The sequence below is a fragment of the Branchiostoma floridae genome, chromosome 1 (assembly GCF_000003815.2).
Source record: "Branchiostoma floridae strain S238N-H82 chromosome 1, Bfl_VNyyK, whole genome shotgun sequence".
NCBI classification, from domain to species: Eukaryota; Metazoa; Chordata; class Leptocardii; order Amphioxiformes; family Branchiostomatidae; genus Branchiostoma; species Branchiostoma floridae.
The window spans coordinates 17,195,453-17,217,024 of record NC_049979.1 but is presented as its reverse complement, the minus strand read 5'-3'; the positions used below and the strand labels follow the sequence as shown (position 1 = coordinate 17,217,024).

The following is a 21,572-nucleotide window of genomic DNA, read 5'->3' as shown; positions in this document are numbered from 1 at the left end:
TTAGTAAGTTGTATGATTCCTATTACAATTCATCAGTGCAGAACGGCTAAAATATTTTATGGAAAGATAGAAAATCATACAGAAATTGATAGAAAAATGCCAACAGAAACAAATCATGCCTGAATATTTTTATTTACTATGCAATACATTTTGTATAGATGCATGGATTGATGTATTCAAATCGCTAACAAGTCAACGACGATACATTTTGTACAGGCTGATACTATATACAACTGTTATTGCTTATAGCACTGTAGAGTAATCAATTTGTAACATCTGCCTTTGCACTCTGAAAGTGAAAGCATTATGACACGTTCATGCATGGTCATTACAATGTAATGTTACAAACTTTGAGATACCATATTTTGGCCTTTCTGTTTCTGTCTTATTCATAACATTGCCTGTAACATTCATATTAGTTCTTATGTCCTCTCCTTCCACCAATAAAAATAAAACTTTGATACATGTAGACTACAGTTACATATACCAATTCTGATCAATGATACTGTTGGCAGAATGATGTTAGTTCATGTAGAGTATCATACTTACTATCTAGACTTTTTAAGTCAATCCATTGTCTCTACTCATAACCAATTTAAAGTAAAGTATACAAGTAACAAGGCAATGGGGGACAACAACTTGTAGCTTCTGGACAGTGGCAGTGTACCGAGACTTCCGACAGTGTTTAAAACCATCACAAAACAGCCCATTAATAATTTATAAACAGGCTCATAGGGCAAAAAAGTAAAAGTATTTAGGGGAGTTTGCTGACTGTAAAAAATACAAAGTAAAGATGTAAAATTTTTGTTGCAACAAGAAAATAATGGCAGTGATAATTCGATACGCACACACACGTAGATGCTTACTACACGTAGCTATACATAATATCTATACACTGCATTTATCAACACTTAGCTATACAGTTGGAAAGCCCTTCTTACTTACTTTCCAAGAAGACAATGTTCTTGTACACATAAAATGGATATCATATATCAAAAGAAATAAAAGCAAAAATTTATGAAGAAAAGCACACAGGCATTGATTTACCTTACAGCGAGTGCACCAGACTTAAATCTCTGAGACTCTGATATTAGCAAGGTAATAATGGCACCAATAAATCGTTGATTAATGTACATGTATATGTAGAAGCTTTGTGTAGAGGCTTCATATCTATATTGACCAGCCTTTCTGATTAAAGTCAGACCTCAATAACAACCACACTTTAAGTACTTATACCTTTCTTAGTCAAAAACCAACAGCACTATCCACTGGCTGCTCAGCCCAATCTTTACTACTACAAACATTCATTTTGTACATCTCACCTCAGCATGTATGACATATATTGTCCATTCTGTACATTTTACACCCAAAAGTACAAGTTCCTGTTTGCCAACCCTCTTTCAATATTTACATCAAATTTAATATTTTATGTACAATTTCATGATCTTGATTAATGATTACTGGTTATTATTTTCATTAAGTCCTCAAATTTTTGTTGTCCTAATTTTCTTTTAATTCAAGCATTTTATCTTGATCACCTACTTTGTGTAACACTAAACATTAGGGTAACTCTTCACTATCAGCTACTTACTACTTTCCAAATAAATGACTGTAGTCTCAGCTGCACTTTCCATGCTATTCTCTGTGTATGACATCAAATATTTCACTGTTACACTTATTCTTAAGTCATCATTTCACAGTGCTATGAATTGAAATGAAGATAGAGAAAAGAAACATGAGCCATTTGCCTGGTGTTCTTACACTGATAGTGCTGTGAATCAGTAGACTTCACCACCATTGGCTAAGAAACTCATATATCTGTCGTTAGATAGTGGGACATTCTCATGAGATGTCCACACTTTCTCCTCATTCTCTAGAGCTGATTCAAGATCAGCCATGCCTCAACAGGCTTTCTGACAGCAGCTCTGTGGCTGTTTACTTGACTCTCAGCCTTGAAGCAACATCAACAACTGAAAGTACACAACAGTGACTACTGGGACGCAATGCCGGTAGAGAGGCGTTCTAGTGACGGACAATGTGGGGCATGTCTCTGCTGGGGTGGTGGTACTTGGACGGTCGTCTGAAGGGGTTACTGAGAGAGAACTGTCTCTTCACAGCAGCTGAGCTGGAGATCCTTTCCCCTGTGGAGCACAAGGATATTACTGTTGAACATCTTTTCATGCAAAACAAAGTAAATGTTGCTGTATATGAACATGGTAAATCACAAACATGTCACACAGATTATATTGAGGGAAAGGGAATGTAGTAAAAGTTACCTTCATCATTGAATGTAGAGAGGCTGAGACGGTCAAATCTGTTGGTCAGGGATGGCTTCACACTGACCTGTCGGCTCATCAACTGGGAGGGTAGAGCTCTAAATGCAACAAGAACAACGATAACACAAGTATATTAGTCATTCTTGAAATAGTTGAACTGTAATTTCCAACACCAAAATTGGACTCACCCAAATTTTCGACTGTACAGCATCAGTCTTTGTCAAGGAATTAAAGAAGGATTAAAGAAGGATTAAAGAAGCAATCTACATCCGGGCTCTACAACCATCCCTGAACAGAGACGGTGGGTGCCATAGACTCCTGCAACCTATAATCCACTGCTTACTGAGTCACGTGTTCTATCTACATAACGTGACGTCACAACAGCAGTGGATTGTTCATTCCTTGACAAAGACTGATGCTGTACAGTCGAAAATTTGGGTGAGTCCAATTTTGGTGTTGGAAATTACAGTTCAACTATTTCAAGAATGACTTATACCAACACAGATGAACTTTCAAGTTAAGTATATTAGTCACATGACTGCACAGAACATGTACCATCATTAGGAAATGACAATTTGAATATGGAACTTCTGGCAACAGTGAAAGACACACTCATATCATCAAATTACAGTCTTGTTGTCTTGTCAACTGTCATGTCACTGTCTTGTATGTTTACAAAGCGCACATGATACTAGCAGCTCACCCTGAGGTGTTGATGTCTCGCCTGTTGAGATCCTCCACACAAACATCTATCATGGCATCCATCATTACAGCCTGCAGAAAGAAAGAAAAGACGTTTCAGAATCTGTATCTTGAGATGGGCACACCTACAGTACCTACTCATGACTTTTTGTCCAGAATAATGCCTAAACTTTTTGTCATGCAGAAAGTAGATTTAGATTAGATTTGAGTGAAAAATAAATGTAGAAATTACAAAAATTTGAGAATTGGTGACCAGTTGAATGATGACAATACAATATGCTTGCAGTTCAAATTATTTAAAGATATACAGTAACATTTTACACCATTTACCTGTTTGGAGAAGATCTGCAGGAGTTTGTTGACCTTCTTGCTGTCTTCTTCAGCATCAAACTCCAGCCACAGACAGGGGAAGCCATTAGGCCGGTCCACCGATGGCTCTGTGTACTCCCACGACAGCTCATCGTACGCAAGGCCCAGCAGAATGGCCTTGATATGGAGATGAAGGTATAACAATCAATAAAACATACAAACAAAATTTTACATATAAGGTAGTGTACAAAGAAGGTACTGATATACTTTTTGAAGTTACAGTAACTCAGATTCAGATAAGATGTATGGTTCATGACAACCACAGGTAGTCAAGAGATTTCCATTATAGGACAAAACTACAGGTGGTAACGTTGAAGAGATTCATTAGTCACGTATGTTCACAGTTAATAGGATTTTTCATCAATCAGTGACTGTATTAAAGGTAAGTACACGTACCTCCAAATTTTCGATGGCTATCAGTCCATCTTGATCACGGAGTGACCCAGTTCTCGCGAGAGTTGGGAGAACTAGGTCAAGACTTGCGTGGATCTTCCGCCCCTCACCCCGCCTCCTTGCGGAGTAGAGGTAAGTAGGACTTGGGCAGCTCCCAGCCATCGTTGCGGTTTAGTTTCGCACCTTCCAGCTGGATGTGAACCGCTTCTTTGACCTTTCTGTGGGCTTTTCGTGGTTCTTGATCGATAATCTCGACGTTGTCTATGATAGGCTTGGTGGTAACGATGTGGCGCGACTTGAGCAGATGTTGGCTCAATGCGGATTTGCAGTCCTTGTTGTCAATGGATTTTTGGTGTTCAGCGATCCGTTCACCTAGTGATCTTTCTGTTTCTCCTACGTACACATCCCCACACTGTTCACACGCTATTTTGTAAATCACACCACACTTTTCACTAGGTAACAGTGGGTCTTTCGGTCGGACAAGGGCATTGCGTAAGGTGTACCCTGGTTTCGAGAATAGGCTCACGTTGTGTTTGGCAAAGGCACGTTTGAGTCTCTCAGTTACACCTTTCATGTACGGGAGTACAGCGTAACTTGCGGGTCGTTGTTCCTTATCCCTGGTGTGACTGTCCTTGTGGGCTTGTTTCTTGGAAGTATTGTCCCCCTCCTTGAGGGCCCATTCCGGGTAGCCACAATGCCGGAGTGCAACCCTCACCTTTTCCTTCTCTGCTTCTCTCAAGGAGTGGTCTTCAATTAGGGTGTTTGCTCTGTGCATGAGAGTCCTCACTATACCAAGCTTCTGTTGTACCGGGTGATTGGAAGACCATTGCAAATAGTGGTCAGTGTGTGTCTCTTTGCGGAACACGTCGGTGATGATGGAGTTGTCTGGTTTCCTGATCATCATCACATCCAGCATAGGGAGGCGGCAGTCTTTTTCCCTCTCGATGGTGAATTTTATGCTGTCATGTTGTTTATTGATATGTTCAAACAGTTCTTGTTCATGTTCCTGCTGATTAACCACTCCGGTGTCATCAACGTACCTTCCCCAGAACTTCGGCCGGTGGGGTGCAGTATCCACAAGTCGCGCCACATCGTTACCACCAAGCCTATCATAGACAACGTCGAGATTATCGATCAAGAACCACGAAAAGCCCACAGAAAGGTCAAAGAAGCGGTTCACATCCAGCTGGAAGGTGCGAAACTAAACCGCAACGATGGCTGGGAGCTGCCCAAGTCCTACTTACCTCTACTCCGCAAGGAGGCGGGGTGAGGGGCGGAAGATCCACGCAAGTCTTGACCTAGTTCTCCCAACTCTCGCGAGAACTGGGTCACTCCGTGATCAAGATGGACTGATAGCCATCGAAAATTTGGAGGTACGTGTACTTACCTTTAATACAGTCACTGATTGATGAAAAATCCTATTAACTACAGGTGGTAAGAAGTTTGAATGGTCAACACCCATAAGACATGGCTGTTATTGTTCAAGCCATGCTGAGCACCCTTAAGAATAACATACCTTCTTCTCCAAGTCCACAATGTGCACCATCTCCCTGTTAACAGCTACATGGACGGGTCTGTCTGGCATCTCCCTCATGATCATGCTGTTACAGGGGCGCTCGATCTGTCCCTTAAAGAACACGCTGCCATAGTAGGGCAGCTCCCAGCACTTCTTCAGGAACTCCACCTTGTGGTCGGTGATGTGCGTGGCCTCAGACACATGCTGATACCTCTCCAGAAGCTTCTGCTCGTTCATGGCGCGTGGGGAACGTCCAGGGAAGGACCAGCGGTTCTTACACATGTGGCCAGGAAGGAAGTCTGATATCTTGTCCCTGCAAGAGGAAGTCAACAAATATTACAGTTGAGTTTTGAGTGCGTATGTAAGGAAGGGACACAATACCCATATTAATATTTAAAAAATGAAGACTTCACCCATTTGACTTAACCAGATCATCCAACTTAAACTAAAAATAAGCTGTGATGAAAATGACTCACTTGAAGAAACCTGGTTGATGGATGTTTGGGTCAAACTTGCCATGTTCAATAAAGGACAGGAGAGCTCCAAAATAGTAGACGTCGTTCTCTGGTACAGGGTAGCGTCCCTCCAGAATGTTGTACTTTGCCTCATCAAACAAGCGATGGAGGATGGCAGTATCTGTTATCTACACAACATGGGTGAAATGGAACTCCCAGTAAGTCAGTTGAACTTGTAAAACTTGTATAATAAAAGCATGCAAAACTTTCATTTAATGTCTATGTTTTTACAGTTCGTAGGGAATCAGTTTCAATACTGTAGACAGGGTGCTTTTTAAACCTTTGAAAGTCACTCAAAATGTGAAGATACTTAATAGTCAGGGTTTCCAATTCTAAAACTCAAGGCCGTTATTGCGTTAAGTATTGATCTATTATGGTATCCTGGTTTGGTCCACAATCAAAATATGCAACATGTCCTACAAGAAGAAATCATGGCAAAGGCTTACCCTCTTTTCCTCTTTCACTGACAGGAAGCAGTTTCTCTGGTAGCACAGGATTGGCTCCTCTGTGGCAACACAGAGACAAATATGTCAGAATGCAGACATGAATACAGAACTATAAAATGCTGCCAATATACATGTACTGTACTTTGAGAGGCCAATCTGTTTCACTAAGATCTGTAGAAAATTATTGATTCAAAGGCTTCCTTGCTGTCAATGCATGAAAAGTAAAACACTTCAGTACATAGAATGATTAACAGTAATGTTTCAACATATACCAAGTAATTGCTATCCTATAGGTACACCCATATTTGGCAGTTATAAAATACAAATATTTACTCCAAATGAGTACACCATACTTGTGTTTATGACTTGCAAATATTATTGACATGATAAAAAAACTATGGTATGCTATTAAGAATTTATAAAATGTTGTCCAACAGCACACATACTTATCTGCACTAGTCTTATCTTTGTGGCTTATACAGATGAGCAGGAAGGGGTTTGACAAGTTAAGATGGTATCTACTATAATCTAGACAGTGCCTGGCAGCTTTAGGACCCCAGGCCATTTCTCATTGCCTCACCCACAGCCTTATCACTATTCACACCACTTCACATATTTTACCTGTCACCTGCCATGCTTAACAATCAAACAGTGCTTTTCTGAGTATACCAAGTGACCCTTTTGGAGATAGCCATTTGGATAACACAGACAAGACCAAAATCCCCAGAGGGTGGTATTAACCCCTGCATCAGGTGCTAATCTCCCTCCAATAAGTGCAAAATGTATTTGAATGGTAACTTAAGCCCTTGAGACATCTTTCTGAGAAAATCATATTGGTAAGAGCAAACATTACATTAAAAAAATGGAAGGTAGTGTTTCTGGTGTTATACACCTACCATTCCCACCCCAAAAGTAAGGTGATGTACCTGTGAAGCTAATGGTATGTTATCCAATCCCTTGGTTTCTGGGAAGTACTACCAGGTAATGTTATTAACCTCCACCTGGGAAACCTTTGTAATTGAATTAGAAGCTAGTGTTAAGGCATGTAGACCTTTGCTGACATGCCCTACTGCACACAGATTGCAAAGTGTCTATAGCTGTCTGTCAGATCCACATCAATCATTGGTTCTGCTGAGTTTCACTTCTCAACCCATCATGGGAATCAAAACCGCATATATATATATATATATATATATATATATATACAATACATGTATATTCACCATTTATATGCATTTGAAAATATGGCATTTCAAAGAGATCGATTTCCCTGACCTATTGCCTACCTCAAAATCAAATACTTGGCCTTATTACATAAAATAACCTTCTCTTTAAGATACACCAAGTTCCATGTAATTAATATTTCATACAACATATTTTCCTTCCACTGACTTGATTACAATTGATCGCAGAAGATTAGACCCAAATTTGGAGGTATGTACCACAAGACATTGTCATCCATTATTCAGTCTCAGTACAGCAATCAGCTAGTGTTTCAGTGAAGAAAGGAAGCCTGCTTAGGTCTCTCAAGGACATTGAAATTGTTCTCTGTGTATACTGTGCAGTCAAAGCTACTCTGGCTGATCAAGGAGCCACAAGGTCTGTTTGTGATGTTTAGTATTGCCAGGCTGGTAACAAAATATGAAATGGTGACTTCTTCGTGGCCTTTTAAAGTAAGAGTAGGACCCCCAGCATTCAATTTAACTGGGTGAGCCTCAACTTAATGATGTCCTCCCTGTAATGTTATAAGCATTCCACTGAACATGTGTTTGCTTTCAACCAGCATTTCTAGTTGAGAGGTGCCTTCTGCTGAAGTATTGATCCTGGCCATGTCATTGAACCTCTGCCCACAGAAATTCCATTCTGGTAATGTTTCTAAATGGTCTCTAAAATGAGTTTTTCATCATTACACTGGGTAGTTAAAAGCTAACACTATACAGCAGTCAGTGCCTGCTGTTTTGGCTCAATGCCAATTCTTGGCCTTGTGGCCTATGATTCATTCTGACGTCACTATAAATATCACCACCATGACTAGTTTGCATAGCTCCTTTCTTCAAAACCAATCTATTGAACAGTTTGAGATAGATATTTGAAAAATGGTATGATATAGGACATTGTAAAAATGACAGACGGTGGAACATAGAAAGAAGGGACTGAGTTAGTTTGTAAATGGACCCTACAATGTACTTGAGACTGAATGATGAATTAGTAGGATTCTAATTAAGCTGAATGAAACCATGTTGACTTTTCATAGCAGTATATGATGATGACAGCAGCATGACCAACTTTTTTGGGTAATCCCTTGGCTAAAATATGTCATTGTTACAGACGGAAATACCCGAGTACACACCAATGTGGTTGAAACTGCTAGGGAGTAGGGAATAGATGAAAAACACTTGTCTTATCTGCACATTCTACAATCTGGCAAGTAAAAGAAGCCTGTCCATGGTGTCCTCCAATTGAGCACACATATCATTTACTAGTGACCTTCAATTCTTGACAGGCAATGAAACCACTGACCTCCTTGTATGAATCAGGGTACACAAACACTTCAGTCACAATGACTATCACACTTCTAATTCCTAAAAATAGTCTGTTTGTCTTAGCAATCTTAAGGTGTGGTGTATTTCTAGGTACATATTTGGAAACGACAGAACTCTGATGTCTATCAAATACCAGCATTTAGATGTTTATCTATCCTGTAGCTGTCTATGCTTTAACTGAGGTGTGTTTAAAGTATGTTAGTTCCCAATAGTTCAAAGTTCCATATCCTGTTTTCCCCAATAGTTAAACACTACAGATGTACATGTAGATGTATGTAGGGGTGGATTTTCTAATGAACATAACGTCGTGACAAATGTGCCATATTTTGTGAAGGAGGGGCTGTGTTTATCTGTGGAATAGCTTGGAGACACTCGTAGGGATGACTCATGAGGGCTATTCTACCTCGACAATCAGCTCTTCCAACCGTAAAATGACAACTTCTAGACAGTCGACCTTTGGGGTCAACGAACCCATTTGTACTATTGTCAACATAAACCAGTTCTCCACACCTTTGTGTTTGCTTTACCCCGAGAACAATATGGCTTACCCAATGGGCCAAAATGAGTGGGATGGGCACGGTTTGACAAATACACACCTTATGTCCACATCTGTGTAATTATAGCCTTCTATAGGCCATTTTGTCTTACTTGAATGCTGTTGAACTGTGACATTTTTCAGGAGGAAACTAAACCTGAAAATCACCACCATTAGTGTCTTTCCCTAGAAGCCTGACATTGTGTATATGTACTCAGGGAACAAAAGGCAGGTGCGTGGAAGGTGAATGAGAGGGTTGAGTGGGTTGGGTCGTAAGTGTAGGTTACTGGTAGCAATTATTATCATCATGAGGACTCAGGTAATGAAATTGGACACAATGGGCAACATGTACAGTCAATTGAGACTTGGAGGATGAAATCTGTTCTTTTGAGATTGGGATTAATAGCTATCTGTATTTCCGCTGAAGTTGGCAAGAGTTTGTCATTAATTTACCTTGAATATTACTTGATCCAAATCACTGGTGATCCACCCTGTAACCATGGTCAGATTCACCCTTTCCAAAGCAGAAGTAGACAAAACAACTATGCTGCTTTTGTCAGGTATTCTGTGCTTCATAGTACATGTAACAGAAAAAAATGTCTAATATAGAGTGAATTTGTCTATTTTGTTACACAATCTCAGTTAGCTTCGATGGATACATATCAGACAGTTTGGAAAATGAGTTAAAATGTTGAAATGAACATTTCTGCTCCACAACTGCTAAAAACTTAGCCTGGGTACCATATACTATTTCTACTGAGGCTCCTTACACTCACTGTCCTAAATTTTTGTTAGGGCAGCGAGTTTTAAGGGCAGCAAGTGTAAGGAACCCCGGTAGAAATAGGATGGTACCCAGGCAACTAAAAATTCATTAGCCAAAGAAAACAACTGCTAGAGTCTACAATTTCTAACTAAGATAAGAGAAGAAACTGATACAAGTGCAAAAATAAACTTGATTTTCATTCTGATACAGGAGCCCAACCACCCGCCAAATCACATTAAGCCCAGCTCCCTCCGTTCCATAGAGGAACAGATTGCCTTATCCATCTTCATGGCTATTCTCAATTACCCTCACCCCACCCACTCTTTCATTCATTTATGGTGCAGTAGGCAAGATTTTATTAACTCCAGACACTGGACTGTGACTGGAAGGTAACATATTACCATGCCTGGCTGACTAATGGAGTCACAGTAATTACATTTTACTTGAAGAATTGCAGTAACTACTCCTTTGGACCCATTCCACTGTCAAGGTAAAAGAAATATTGAAGTCCAATTTCCCATGGAAGTAGTAAGTTTTACGCCTCAAGACTATTTTTTAAACCCAAGGGAAGCCGGAGTTACAGGCCATCTCAGTGGCCATTTATGTGTGGATCTGCACGAAGACAAAAGACGCTTTAAAAGGAGCCAATCTTTAGCCTCACATTTGGCTTTTATACAAAGATCGGACAGTGGTAATGGTAGCACTAGTAATGTACAACTGACTGTCTGCTGTCTTCAAGTCAAGAGTTTACTCTATTATCCTGATTTAATCAAGTATGTACATAATGTCTACGTGACTTTAGACACAGACTGGCCTTGGTGGCCTTCCTGGGGGGTTATTTTCAAAAGGCTGTCTTTTCATACTGCTGGCACAGTGGAGAGAAAACACACATGAGGGGCATGTAAAGTACATAGGCTTATCTTTCTAGACTCAAAACACAAAAGTTGTTGTTACCCTTCTTTTAAGAAACCCAGTCCTATTGCTTTGTCTGTTGAAGGAGGAAGTGTTATAGGTTAAAGAGAAAAGGACTAACACATCCTGTAAATATTCACTACTAAGCTTCCTTCCCCACATGGTGCTTTCTTCCCATTGTACTTCAATGTTTGCCATCAAAGTCTACATGACATAATAAGAATATTTTTACACAGGCGCACATCTTTGCCTGGTCTCATTGGAAAACAGCCATTTGACTGTACACTTTTCACAAAGTGATCCTTCAGATGTAACAAATGCGATTGTGCCTTGTCATGTAGCAAAATCTAACAGTATTAATTCCAGGGTGATGGTTTTGTAAAGGCTCCTACCTTTCTCGATGTCCTCTTGTTTAGCACCTGTGAACTTGGTGAGAAGCTGATACCACTGTTTGCACAGTTTGTACGGCTTGTGATGGGGCTTCAACTGCAGCTCTGCAAGGAAAAACAACAAGTCAACACTGGGTGAAAGTCAAAGGTGCATGGAAACTACATGGAAATTTTGTGTACTGAACTTCTGTCTGATATATAAGATGAGAGACCAGATATAATTCTTTTGCAGGCAATTCAAATAATCTTGAAAGAAGATTTCCTTACTGAATCATGTACATACAGTATAGTAGTGCATAGAAACATTTATCATGTCAGGTCCAGCCAGGAAAGTGATAGAAGACTGTTTAATCTGTTCCCTGTAGGCTGCTATGCCTGTATTTATCCAAACTAATCAAAATGAGGGACACTGTCCCTATCAGATATTTACTGATGCATGTAAATGTTGGCATTATGCCTGTCACTGGTAACATGTCACTGACCTAAAGGGTGGTAACCTGAAACATCCTGTGTAGCAGGAACCAAAGGTTGCAGGCATTCTATGGATTTGGAAAAGAGCCAAAACTTCACTGAGGGTCTGCATGCTCTTTTCCGTAAGGCGTAGGCAGGCCTTTTTAATTCCCGTAATTCGTAGGGTAAGCTATTTTATTTCACGTAATTCGTAGTGAGGATGGAAAATTTACCGTAAAGCGTACCTAGTGTATTTCACGTAAGCCGTAATCTAGCCTAAAAATTTCACGTAAAGCGTAATTTAGCCTAATAATTACCCGTAAATCGTAGCCTGGCCTCCCAAATTTCGTAAGTCGAAACGTAGTCTACCAGTAAATTTAGCCCTTCAAAACACAGGAAATTGCGTTTCGGAGGATCAAGATTTCAAAATTTCGCCGGACCTCACTTGCGACCTTCGGTTATCGACATGGTAAAAATATAGTATATACCCTCAAAAACCTTTTTTTTTGCAAATAGAAATGTCATTGAAGTTAGCTTAGTCTGCCAGCAAAATTTGCCCATCAGAATGCAGGAAATATCATTTTAGAGGGTCAAGATTTCAAAATTTCCATGGTCCTCCTTGTGCCGCCTCGCGCCTTTGGCACTCGAAATTCTGAAAATATGTTGGGGATGTGTCAACCTCAAAGACCTGTTTTGCTAATAGAAATTTGCCCATCAAAATGCACGAAATATCGTTTTATAGAGGGTCAAGATTTCAAAATTTCGCCGGATCTCCTTTGCCAATCTATTCACCTTCGGTCATCGACTTTGTAGAAATATGTATCATGGCTGGGGGATGTGACGTGTCAACCTTAAACACATTTTTTACTGATAAAAATGTAATTTCACTTAGTTTTCTATAATAGCCAAAAAAAACTCAGAAAATGGCGTTTCAGGGGGGCAGGATTTCAAAATTTTCCCGGACTTTCCTTCGGCGCTCGACATGGCAAAATAAGTTGGCTGGCGTCACCCTCAAAAGCTTACGCTGAACCTCTGGGAATCTTTAATTAGATATACCATTTAACTTAGCTTTGTCTGCCAGCGAAAATTTCCCTTCAAAATGCAGGGAACAGTGTTTCTGAGGGTCAAAATTTCAATCTTTCTTGCGGAGCACGCCCCCGCCCTGTCGAGTGTTGCCAGCCTTCCAGAATTTAGCGTAAACCGTTGTCAGCCTTTCTGAATTTAGCGTAAAACGTTGCCGGCCTTCGTGAATTTAACGTAAAGCGTTGTCGACCGTCCCGAATTTAGCGTAAAGCGTTGTCAGGACCCCCCATGCAGACCCTCTTCACTATCTTAAATGTCCTCATTGCCAGGACAGCTGGCTCACTACCAAGTAATTAGTGTTTTTAGTAAAGAAAAAAACAGCCACACAAATTCTGTGTAAAGAAATGGCCACAGGGCACTGTTATTTTTTCTTTATACTCGAACCACCTTTGATTGGGAATGTCCTATTCTAGATACACTCATGTAAAGATTTCTTTGCACTATATTCAATATAGTACAGTTCCACATGAAAAACACCCATGCCAACGAGCCACATATACTGATATAGGTCACTAAATATCCAAATATGGTAGGAAAACAGAGATATACAGATAGGAGACAGAATGACTCAGACAGTGGAGACTATGTTCAGCACCCATCCTGACATGTGTACAGATGGAGACCAGGCCATATATGCACAGGACTTGATTAACCTGCTGCTCTGCTGGGCCCATGCTCATATCACAGTAATACTACGCTGATTTCCACTCTATATTAATGAGGGGACTGTATGAAATGGACACAATTTTTATGACATCATCTTCTTGGGAATTGCATTGGGCATAGCCAATAGTGATTGTGTCTGCTACCATCATTGAAGTCTGCTTTAGAAGATAACATTGAATGAAATTGATGCTATGCAATAGATGTTGAAAGATCAAAGCTGTGGAATATAGAGATACAGCTCATAAATATATGTGCATGTCGGACCATGTCCAAACTTATGACAAAACTGAATTGAAACAGCAGGGACATTTTACAAAGAGACCAAGGTCGATCTAATGGCTCGGGTTCTGGCTGACCCAGGGCCGACTTGTGATCGATGGCTGTTGGTTTAACTCCATCTCGGCTTGGAAGATTGCTTGGTGATGCTGGCTTACAAAATCAATACCATGGTGGGAACGCTCAGAGAAAATATGTACTTAGACGAGAATGACAAATTACTGCGGTTTTCCATATGGCTGGTGTTAGGGCCTGGCCCTTTATCCAGAGTCTTTAATATCATTACTGGAGATCCAATTTGGTTCCTTGATGAAGGCAAGAGATTAACTGAGAACCAATTTCTCCGCTCTCATACCATCCTGGAAGTTTATGATCATGACTCATATTTCTGCACTACTTCTGATTTATGAACCCTAAAAAATCAATCTCTCCACAACTCATAAGCCAGTGAGACTCCTCCAGGGAACTAGATAACATTACTGTTTTATTGGGAATGGAATCTTAGTGGGGTTGGGTGCCAGCTCAGGATGGGGAGTCAAGCAATCTTGGACCAGTATCTGGGTGTGGGGTGGAAGAGCTGATGGGACCTTCTGATTAAGGTACAGTTAGAGGAAACTGTGGTGGAAGTTGTGGGCTACATCTGGAGGTATGTTTGGAAAACATCAGTTAAAGAAAACCCCACAGGCCAACATTACAAATGTGGTGCCAAGAAATATGTTATTTCTACATCCTTGTCTGAGAGTCCCACAGACAGACTATTTTAGCCTGGGGAACTACATGCCAGCACAGACTGAGAAGGGACTTATTCTAGTCATCACAAAAACAAACAAAAAAAGAGACTAGGGAAGTTGAAAGTAAACTTAAAAATAAAAAAAAAACAGTAAATGCTGTGTTATGAATCTAACAACTAGTAGTAATCACTCAACTGAGATTGAAGTGCTGTATACAGTATAGGCTCTGCTATATTTACAATGCCTGGCAATGTTATGAGAAAATTAACAAGCAGAGCTGAGGCAATCATCTTCAACAGCTGTTGGTTTGAATGTTTTCTTGATCATATTATATAAAATTCCCTTGATTGAAATTTTATTTTCTGTTTTTATACTAACTAGGAAAACTATATCATCATTATATATAACTAGAGGGTGGCAGTCTGTTGTAAGACAGGATGAATCTGCTTTCATTATTCCCAGGTAAGTGTTATTCACCATATCATTTTAACACTAACAGCTGGCAGTGACAGCAGTAAAACATCCTTTCATTTTCTTTTGAGAGGCTGGACCACAAGACCCATACTTACGCAGCAGTGGTGAGGTAAGCCACAGACAGAAGACCTCCGAAGCCTGCTGGGGGAGATCCAGGTTGCCTTGAACCAGCTTACTCAGCTCCCCAGCTGTGGTGTGTTTGCCATTATCCAGGCAAAACTGAAGGCCACACTTGTCCATAGAGTATACACATAGCTCCAGATCTGTATACAATAGCAGGGCCAGAGGAAACCAGTAAGACCTTTATCTGGAAAAACTAAACCACAACACGTACCCACATATCACTCAATCTTACCTGTCTAAGTCTGATCTTAAGGATCTTTATACCACAGTTTTCTTTAGTTTAAACCTTACTTCAAAGCTTCTTGTTTACATCAGCCCTAGAAAGTATACATAGCAGACCAAAGGCTGATCAATGATCCTTTAGTTTACTGGATAAACATACTTCTGCTTGTGGGACTGATGCTGCTCTGTCTTCCCAGGTCAGACGTGGCGTACGAACTGTCCGACTGACGCTGTTCGATGTGAAGCCTCTGGAGAGGGATACGTTCTCGGCGAGTCGGGAGAGGAACTTCGTTCCCGTTGTCTTCAGTAAGGGGCTGATTCTCAAGATTCTGGTTTGCCATCTTGAAATGTAGATCCTCTACTGAAACAATAAAATACAGCAACAACTGTGACAGATGTCAAGTCTTCTCCTCTAGTTGTCAGATGAAAAGCAAACAATGGGCACAATACATACATGATACATTGTATCATGTATGTACATATGCAAAATTAAAGAATGATTTTTCCCTCACTAAGATGGTAACAATGGAACAGCTATAATATTTATAAGCTTATCCACAGGGAAGAGCTACATTCAAATTAAGCAGGAAGGGACTGGTCTTCAGGTACATTTTCACATTTCCCCGACAGTTGACAGCTGACGAGGGGACAACACACAACTGACACATAAGTCAGACTCAAAGTCCAAACCTCACCAACTAGTATGAAAAATGGTCCAACTGCCAACTATGTCAAGGGGCTCACAATTTTGTGCCACAATTCCCAGACCAACAATATCTGTGGTAGTTTGACGTCACAGCACAGTATGTTTACTTCTTCTAGTTTCTGGTTAATTCTTCTGGAAAATTATTCTGGTGTCTACTGGTTTTGACCAGTCTGTTGAATTTGTTTCTCAGAAGCATAAGATTGAATGACTTGAACTTGTTTACTTGTGTGGTGACCGCACTAACGAACCAGATAGTTGGCATGCACGACTCTTATGTCAATACCCATGTAACTAAGACACCAGTTTGAACAATGCAGCCCACCCCAAACTGTTGACTCAAGGTCAACAAAGGGAAGAACGTTGAACCAAGGATAAAATTTCCAAAAAGGATGACGTATGCAATGACGCACAGTTTATGCTGGGTGACACCTTTTGTTGAAGAAAGTCATAAACTGGCAGTGGTAACATCTTAAAGACTTCTGATATTTACAACAGGAAAAACAAACAACACAGCACCATTAACATTCCATTACTTGTTTAACAAAATATTCTATTCACATAATCATGAGTTTCTACTTTTAAAAAATGATATCAAAGTACTTAATACCTAGAAGTATAAAACTTGTTGATGCGTATTTTGTATGAGAAAGTACTTTTTCCCAACATTAGACAAAGAAAACTTCAGATATACTTTCATTCCTTTAAGACATCTACCAGGAAACTATTGACGTCAGAAGAATGGTACATGGTATCACCTTGGGTGACCCCAGAAGACTGTAACCTGATACTTTAACATTGACCGCCAGGTGGTCACACTTCCTGCTAGCGAACTGTATGACACTTACTCACATCAACAGTACCCAACAACAACAGTTTCACACAGAGGGTAGAACTGAGGGACCTTTAAATGCTGCAGGGACAGCTTACTACATATTACAACTTTATCGCTGGTGCAATTATTGGCAAGGGGAAGAATTAACTATCTACTAGTATTTCTATTGCCGATATTTTGCATCATAACCTGGTACTAGTCCAAATGAAGTTCAAGTCAGCTGGTACAAACTATGAGATTTGGAATATAGACTTCTTGAGGAAAATGACTTTTAATAAACAAAAGTTTTGTATAGTTAAGCAAAATGTTGACATTACCATCTGTAAGAAATGGAAATAATTATGAGACTATGAAAGCAGGCTGGGTTTGTTTCAAAACATTACGCTGAATATTAGGCTGAAGGTACACAATCTTTCCTAGGTACAAGAAGCAATGGTTATCCCATTTCTACACGACAAAATTACAATGTAAATTGGTGCCCAAAGGAGCTTAAAAATTATATCTTTACGTCATTGGGCCACTCCTTCCGCAGTATTTTGGGTAAGACACAAAGGAAGGCGTCTGACCATAGTTGTCACTGCCTGAAGGCTTTAGTTTAAATTTTACAAAACAAAACAAAGCCATTCCCTAGACTAGAGACTCCAGGAATAACTCAAACAGGTCAAAGTGGCATATTGCTTTACTAGTAGTGATAAATATGAGGTAACTTTATGTTTTGCCTTCAGCTCATTTAATCCTTCAATATTGTTTCCCTGATTCAATTTTTTCAACTGTCAGGCTACTGATAAGCTACCTGACTAAATCTAATAAGTCATATCTAATATTTTCACACACCTATAATATTTGACAACAGGAGTTTATGTACAAGCTTACCTGTGAGTTTCACCTTATCTCTATTGTGCTAAGTACAGTCTTTACTGTACGACGTACACGGGTTACCTATTAGCTTGATTACCTTTGCCATGTAGACCTGTCATCACTGTCAAATGTTGATCACTTGTACAGAGGTATATAAAGAGACTTTGTGTGACAAACCATACATAAAATGTGACAAAGATGTGCAGATGAGAAAAATCACTTCCTTTTGCCATCAAACATTACTATATTATACCAATATAATGCCCTTGCTCATACAAACCATTCCTGACGTAGACATCATTATAATTTAGGTCGCGCATCCAAGAGTTTCGTTATTTCAAAACTGACCAGACCACAGACCACATACTGTACTTCTGTAGCTTGTAGAGTTAACGTTAGATGTCTTATCATATTCATAGAATATGAATAATTCAAATTATAAAAAAAGAAAAGATGAAAGTTGAATCTCTACTTCTGGATAAATCAAATTTACTTCAGACGTTTCAAACGACCTCCGTCGTTCTTCTTCAGTGAAATAAAAAAATTCAAATTATAGTGTGACGCTATTCCCTGAAGACTATTATAAACCTCGAGTAGAAGACAGAAGATTTAAACGCCCAACAGTTGAAGTAACATTACCTTCACACCGACATCTGGCCCGTGCTAAAAATTTATGATCATGACTCACAACTAACCTAAGACTTAGACTAGGATTTTGCAACAAACTGAGCAACAATCTGTGATATCTTTTTCGGATCCGTATCATGGGAACTTGTGATAAATTATTAGCTTTAAGGTAACAAAAGCTCCGCATTTTACCTACTGTACAATAATCAGGTCCTCTGTAGCAGTCCTACTATGGAGGCGGATACTCGACAAACAGACCCGGGCAGACAAAAATTTGTGCAGCGGGACCAGCCGAGCTCTCAACCGCCAGATCTGAGTCACGCGTCTGTCCCACAAACACACAGGATCCGAGAGGCACAGGAAGGGGATAATCACGGACTTACCTTGATTGTAGTGCTAACGACCGCGCCGTCAGGTAGAGAAACCAGTTTTTCTGCGAAGAATCGCGGCGCTGCGACTTCCCAGTCTCCGTGCCGTGTGGTGTCCGCCCCCGCACTGTGCACCGCTGGGCCGTGATGAATATGTAAAGTTAATATTAACCTTTCACCGGACTAGTCCAAAACATCCTTAGGTAATATGAACATGATATGCGATTAAGATAGTTATCGTAGACCAATAGATATGATTAATCTATAGTGTGATTATGTGTTGATATAAAATTTGTCTCATAAAATGTATCAAGTACCATTTCATTTCATGATCTGTAGATGTTCTGCTGGAAAACTTTCCTTGACTAACCTATTCTATGTTGGACTAGTCCGCCTGTTGAGAAGATGGCGACTGGAGTTGACATCCACGGGAAGTTGGCGGAGTATCGAGCTAGGAAAGCCAGGGAGTACAGAGAGGAAACACAGAAACGGAACTTCTGGGGAAATGTGGGATATGTGCAAGGGGACACACAGGTGTGTGACTTTCCGAGGCCGAGTAGGATTGAGGAAGCTTGTGTTTGAGCCAAGTCAACGATAACTAGCGTATTTTATACAACATCCTTCGATAACTGCCACGCGTCATAGAAGTGTTTTGTTTTGGTGGCTGTTTGAAGGTTCTCCTGTCAATTGATGACGTGCTAAGTGAACTTTAATAGCTGGTCAAGAGGTTCAGTTTGACCAGAAGTGCTCGTTAGTCCCGGTCTGCAGACTTTCCCAGAAATGTTTAGAGTTCTATTGTTGTTTTGAAGGTAACTCTCGTCACAATGACGTCACCACAGGAAGTAAATAACAAAACAACGTTCGTCTAATTGTAGATCATGTTTGGCCCCATTTTGATTTATTTTCTTAATGTCTCTAGTCTCTTTACATTATGACACACTTCCCAGAACTACTGTCCCTTCCTCACGTCATGTATTGCTTTATATTGGACTAAACTTCCAGTCAGTTCCTAAGAAAAAACGTGATGCACTAACGAGTAACGTTATATCCAGTATTTTTGTCAACACACAGCAAAGCTAGCTATGATATGATAAAAGGGTAGAAGGCTAATTCTTAGATTTTACTTTTATCATAAGGTATGTTACATTACTAGACCTATCATATATAAAGAAGAAAAGTAACATATAGGAAATACTACAGACATTTCCCATACAAATTATAATGTATGATAGTATAATGCTACTCATGTGGAAATGATTTGATGATGTAACACAATGGTCAAAGAGATAAAGATTTTCTGTAATATACAGAAGTAACAGATTATTGACGAGAAACAATGCCTAACAACTATCAGGGCTTGTGTGGGCAGGAAGTGATGTGATGTTGTCACACTGCCACCAGTAATTATAGTAAGGAGGAAAACACCTAGAATAATATTATGGTTCAGAAAGTGAGGGGGTGAAGAAATGTTCCCACGGCTTCAGGTAGGAAAGAGAATAATGGGACTGAGGTAACACAACAATGATCTCACTGAAGTGACTGATTGAGGTTACCCACAAAACTAACAAAAAAGAAAAGGATGTGATGCAGCAACTTTCTCAACTCTGTCTAGACATGACCAGTAGTCAATCACACAACTGTTTAGGAAGTCACTATAATAGAAAAGTTCTATAGATACAGTAGTAGTCCAGCTTTTGGTGAGAAATTAGCTTCAAATACTTAACGGGCCCGTGGAGGGATATTTTTAAGTACAACACTTCGCATGATATACTCAACATTTGTTCCAACTTTCATACTTTTATCATCATTTGACACGTCTGAGCAAATTTTTGCACCCATCTCTTCTACTATATCAAGTCATTGCTGTTGAACTTCACACAGGGCTATTTTTACTCAGACAGGATTTCCTTTATTTCCAGGAACAGGAGGTGAACAGAAATAGCCGCCTGAGAGTGCCACATCAGATCACCAGGATCCTGGGCCAGAACACCTCCCTCCTGACCAATCCAACATTCCTCAAGTTTGTCCTGTGGCTCATTCTGCTGGGATTCTTCATAGAAATGGGATTTGCAGCTGTGTATATAGTTCTGTCAATATTCTATGTCATGTATGTAAATATGAGGAGTGGAGGTCGTGGTCCTGGGGAGCTGAGTGCCTACTCTGTTTTCAACCCAAACTGTGAGAGGTTACAGGGAACACTGACTGCAGAGCAATTTGAGAGGGAACTGAAATATAAGAAACTTGATGATTGAATGTACAAGTGTAAATAAAATGAACCAAAATAAATTTACACTATAAAAAATATTTCACAAAGTGTGCTATTTTTAAGGAATGACTTACTGAGGTCTACTATATGAGGTCAAGTTTACTATTTAAAGGAATGGATCAGTGTTACACCATAATAGAAATGATATAGTCATCACAATGTTGTCAATATTGTTGGACAGCCAGTTTTGACAACACGTCGTTTTTGCCAAAAAATCTTTTCAATGGGTTTTATCCAACATAAAAATGCCCATTTTTTCACATTATTTTTGACATAAAAAATATGTTATTTCCTCCAATTTAGCAAAATTTAGAAAAGCGGAAGTAACAAAACTCCTTTCACCCCGTACACAGTTATTTTGCTTAAGGGTTATTCCCGGGAAGAGACTTTTGCCAGAGTATAGGAATGTGTCTACTGTGGCTGGTTACCTTGTTGCAGCTGTTTCATGTCAGAAGATAGTACAAATGTATCATATGTAATGTTATATATTATGACAGTGGGCTGCCCATCATGTCTTACCATACCATGACT

The 21,572-nt window shown here is 39.8% G+C and overlaps 2 protein-coding genes across 6 annotated transcripts; one reads left to right on the top strand and one right to left on the bottom strand.

Annotated features, from left to right (window-relative positions):
• Positions 1-113: 113 nt before the first annotated feature.
• Positions 114-18,912, bottom strand: LOC118421224 (FERM domain-containing protein 8-like). 5 transcript variants are annotated; one of them, XM_035828395.1, is made up of 11 exons: positions 18,791-18,912; positions 15,545-15,745; positions 15,135-15,302; positions 11,363-11,464; positions 6,218-6,276; positions 5,733-5,899; positions 5,257-5,569; positions 3,309-3,464; positions 2,980-3,050; positions 2,277-2,374; positions 114-2,141 (listed from the first exon to the last, which is right to left on the bottom strand). In XM_035828395.1, the coding sequence occupies exons 2-11, from the start codon at positions 15,723-15,725 to the stop codon at positions 2,023-2,025; spliced, it is 1,434 nt and encodes a 477-aa protein (XP_035684288.1). In that variant the 5' UTR covers positions 15,726-15,745; positions 18,791-18,912; the 3' UTR covers positions 114-2,022. The 5 variants fall into 5 exon arrangements, with proteins under 5 accessions (XP_035684288.1, XP_035684297.1, XP_035684327.1 ...); XM_035828404.1 differs by having other exon boundaries at positions 15,545-15,742; XM_035828434.1 differs by lacking the exon at positions 18,791-18,912 and adding an exon at positions 18,600-18,731 and having other exon boundaries at positions 15,545-15,742.
• Positions 18,842-21,079, top strand: LOC118421251 (SAYSvFN domain-containing protein 1-like). Its single transcript, XM_035828458.1, has 3 exons — positions 18,842-18,978; positions 19,165-19,309; positions 20,695-21,079. Exons 2-3 carry the CDS (start codon positions 19,181-19,183, stop codon positions 21,025-21,027), a joined length of 462 nt encoding a protein of 153 aa, XP_035684351.1. The 5' UTR covers positions 18,842-18,978; positions 19,165-19,180; the 3' UTR covers positions 21,028-21,079.
• The last annotated feature ends 493 nt before the right edge of the window (positions 21,080-21,572 follow it).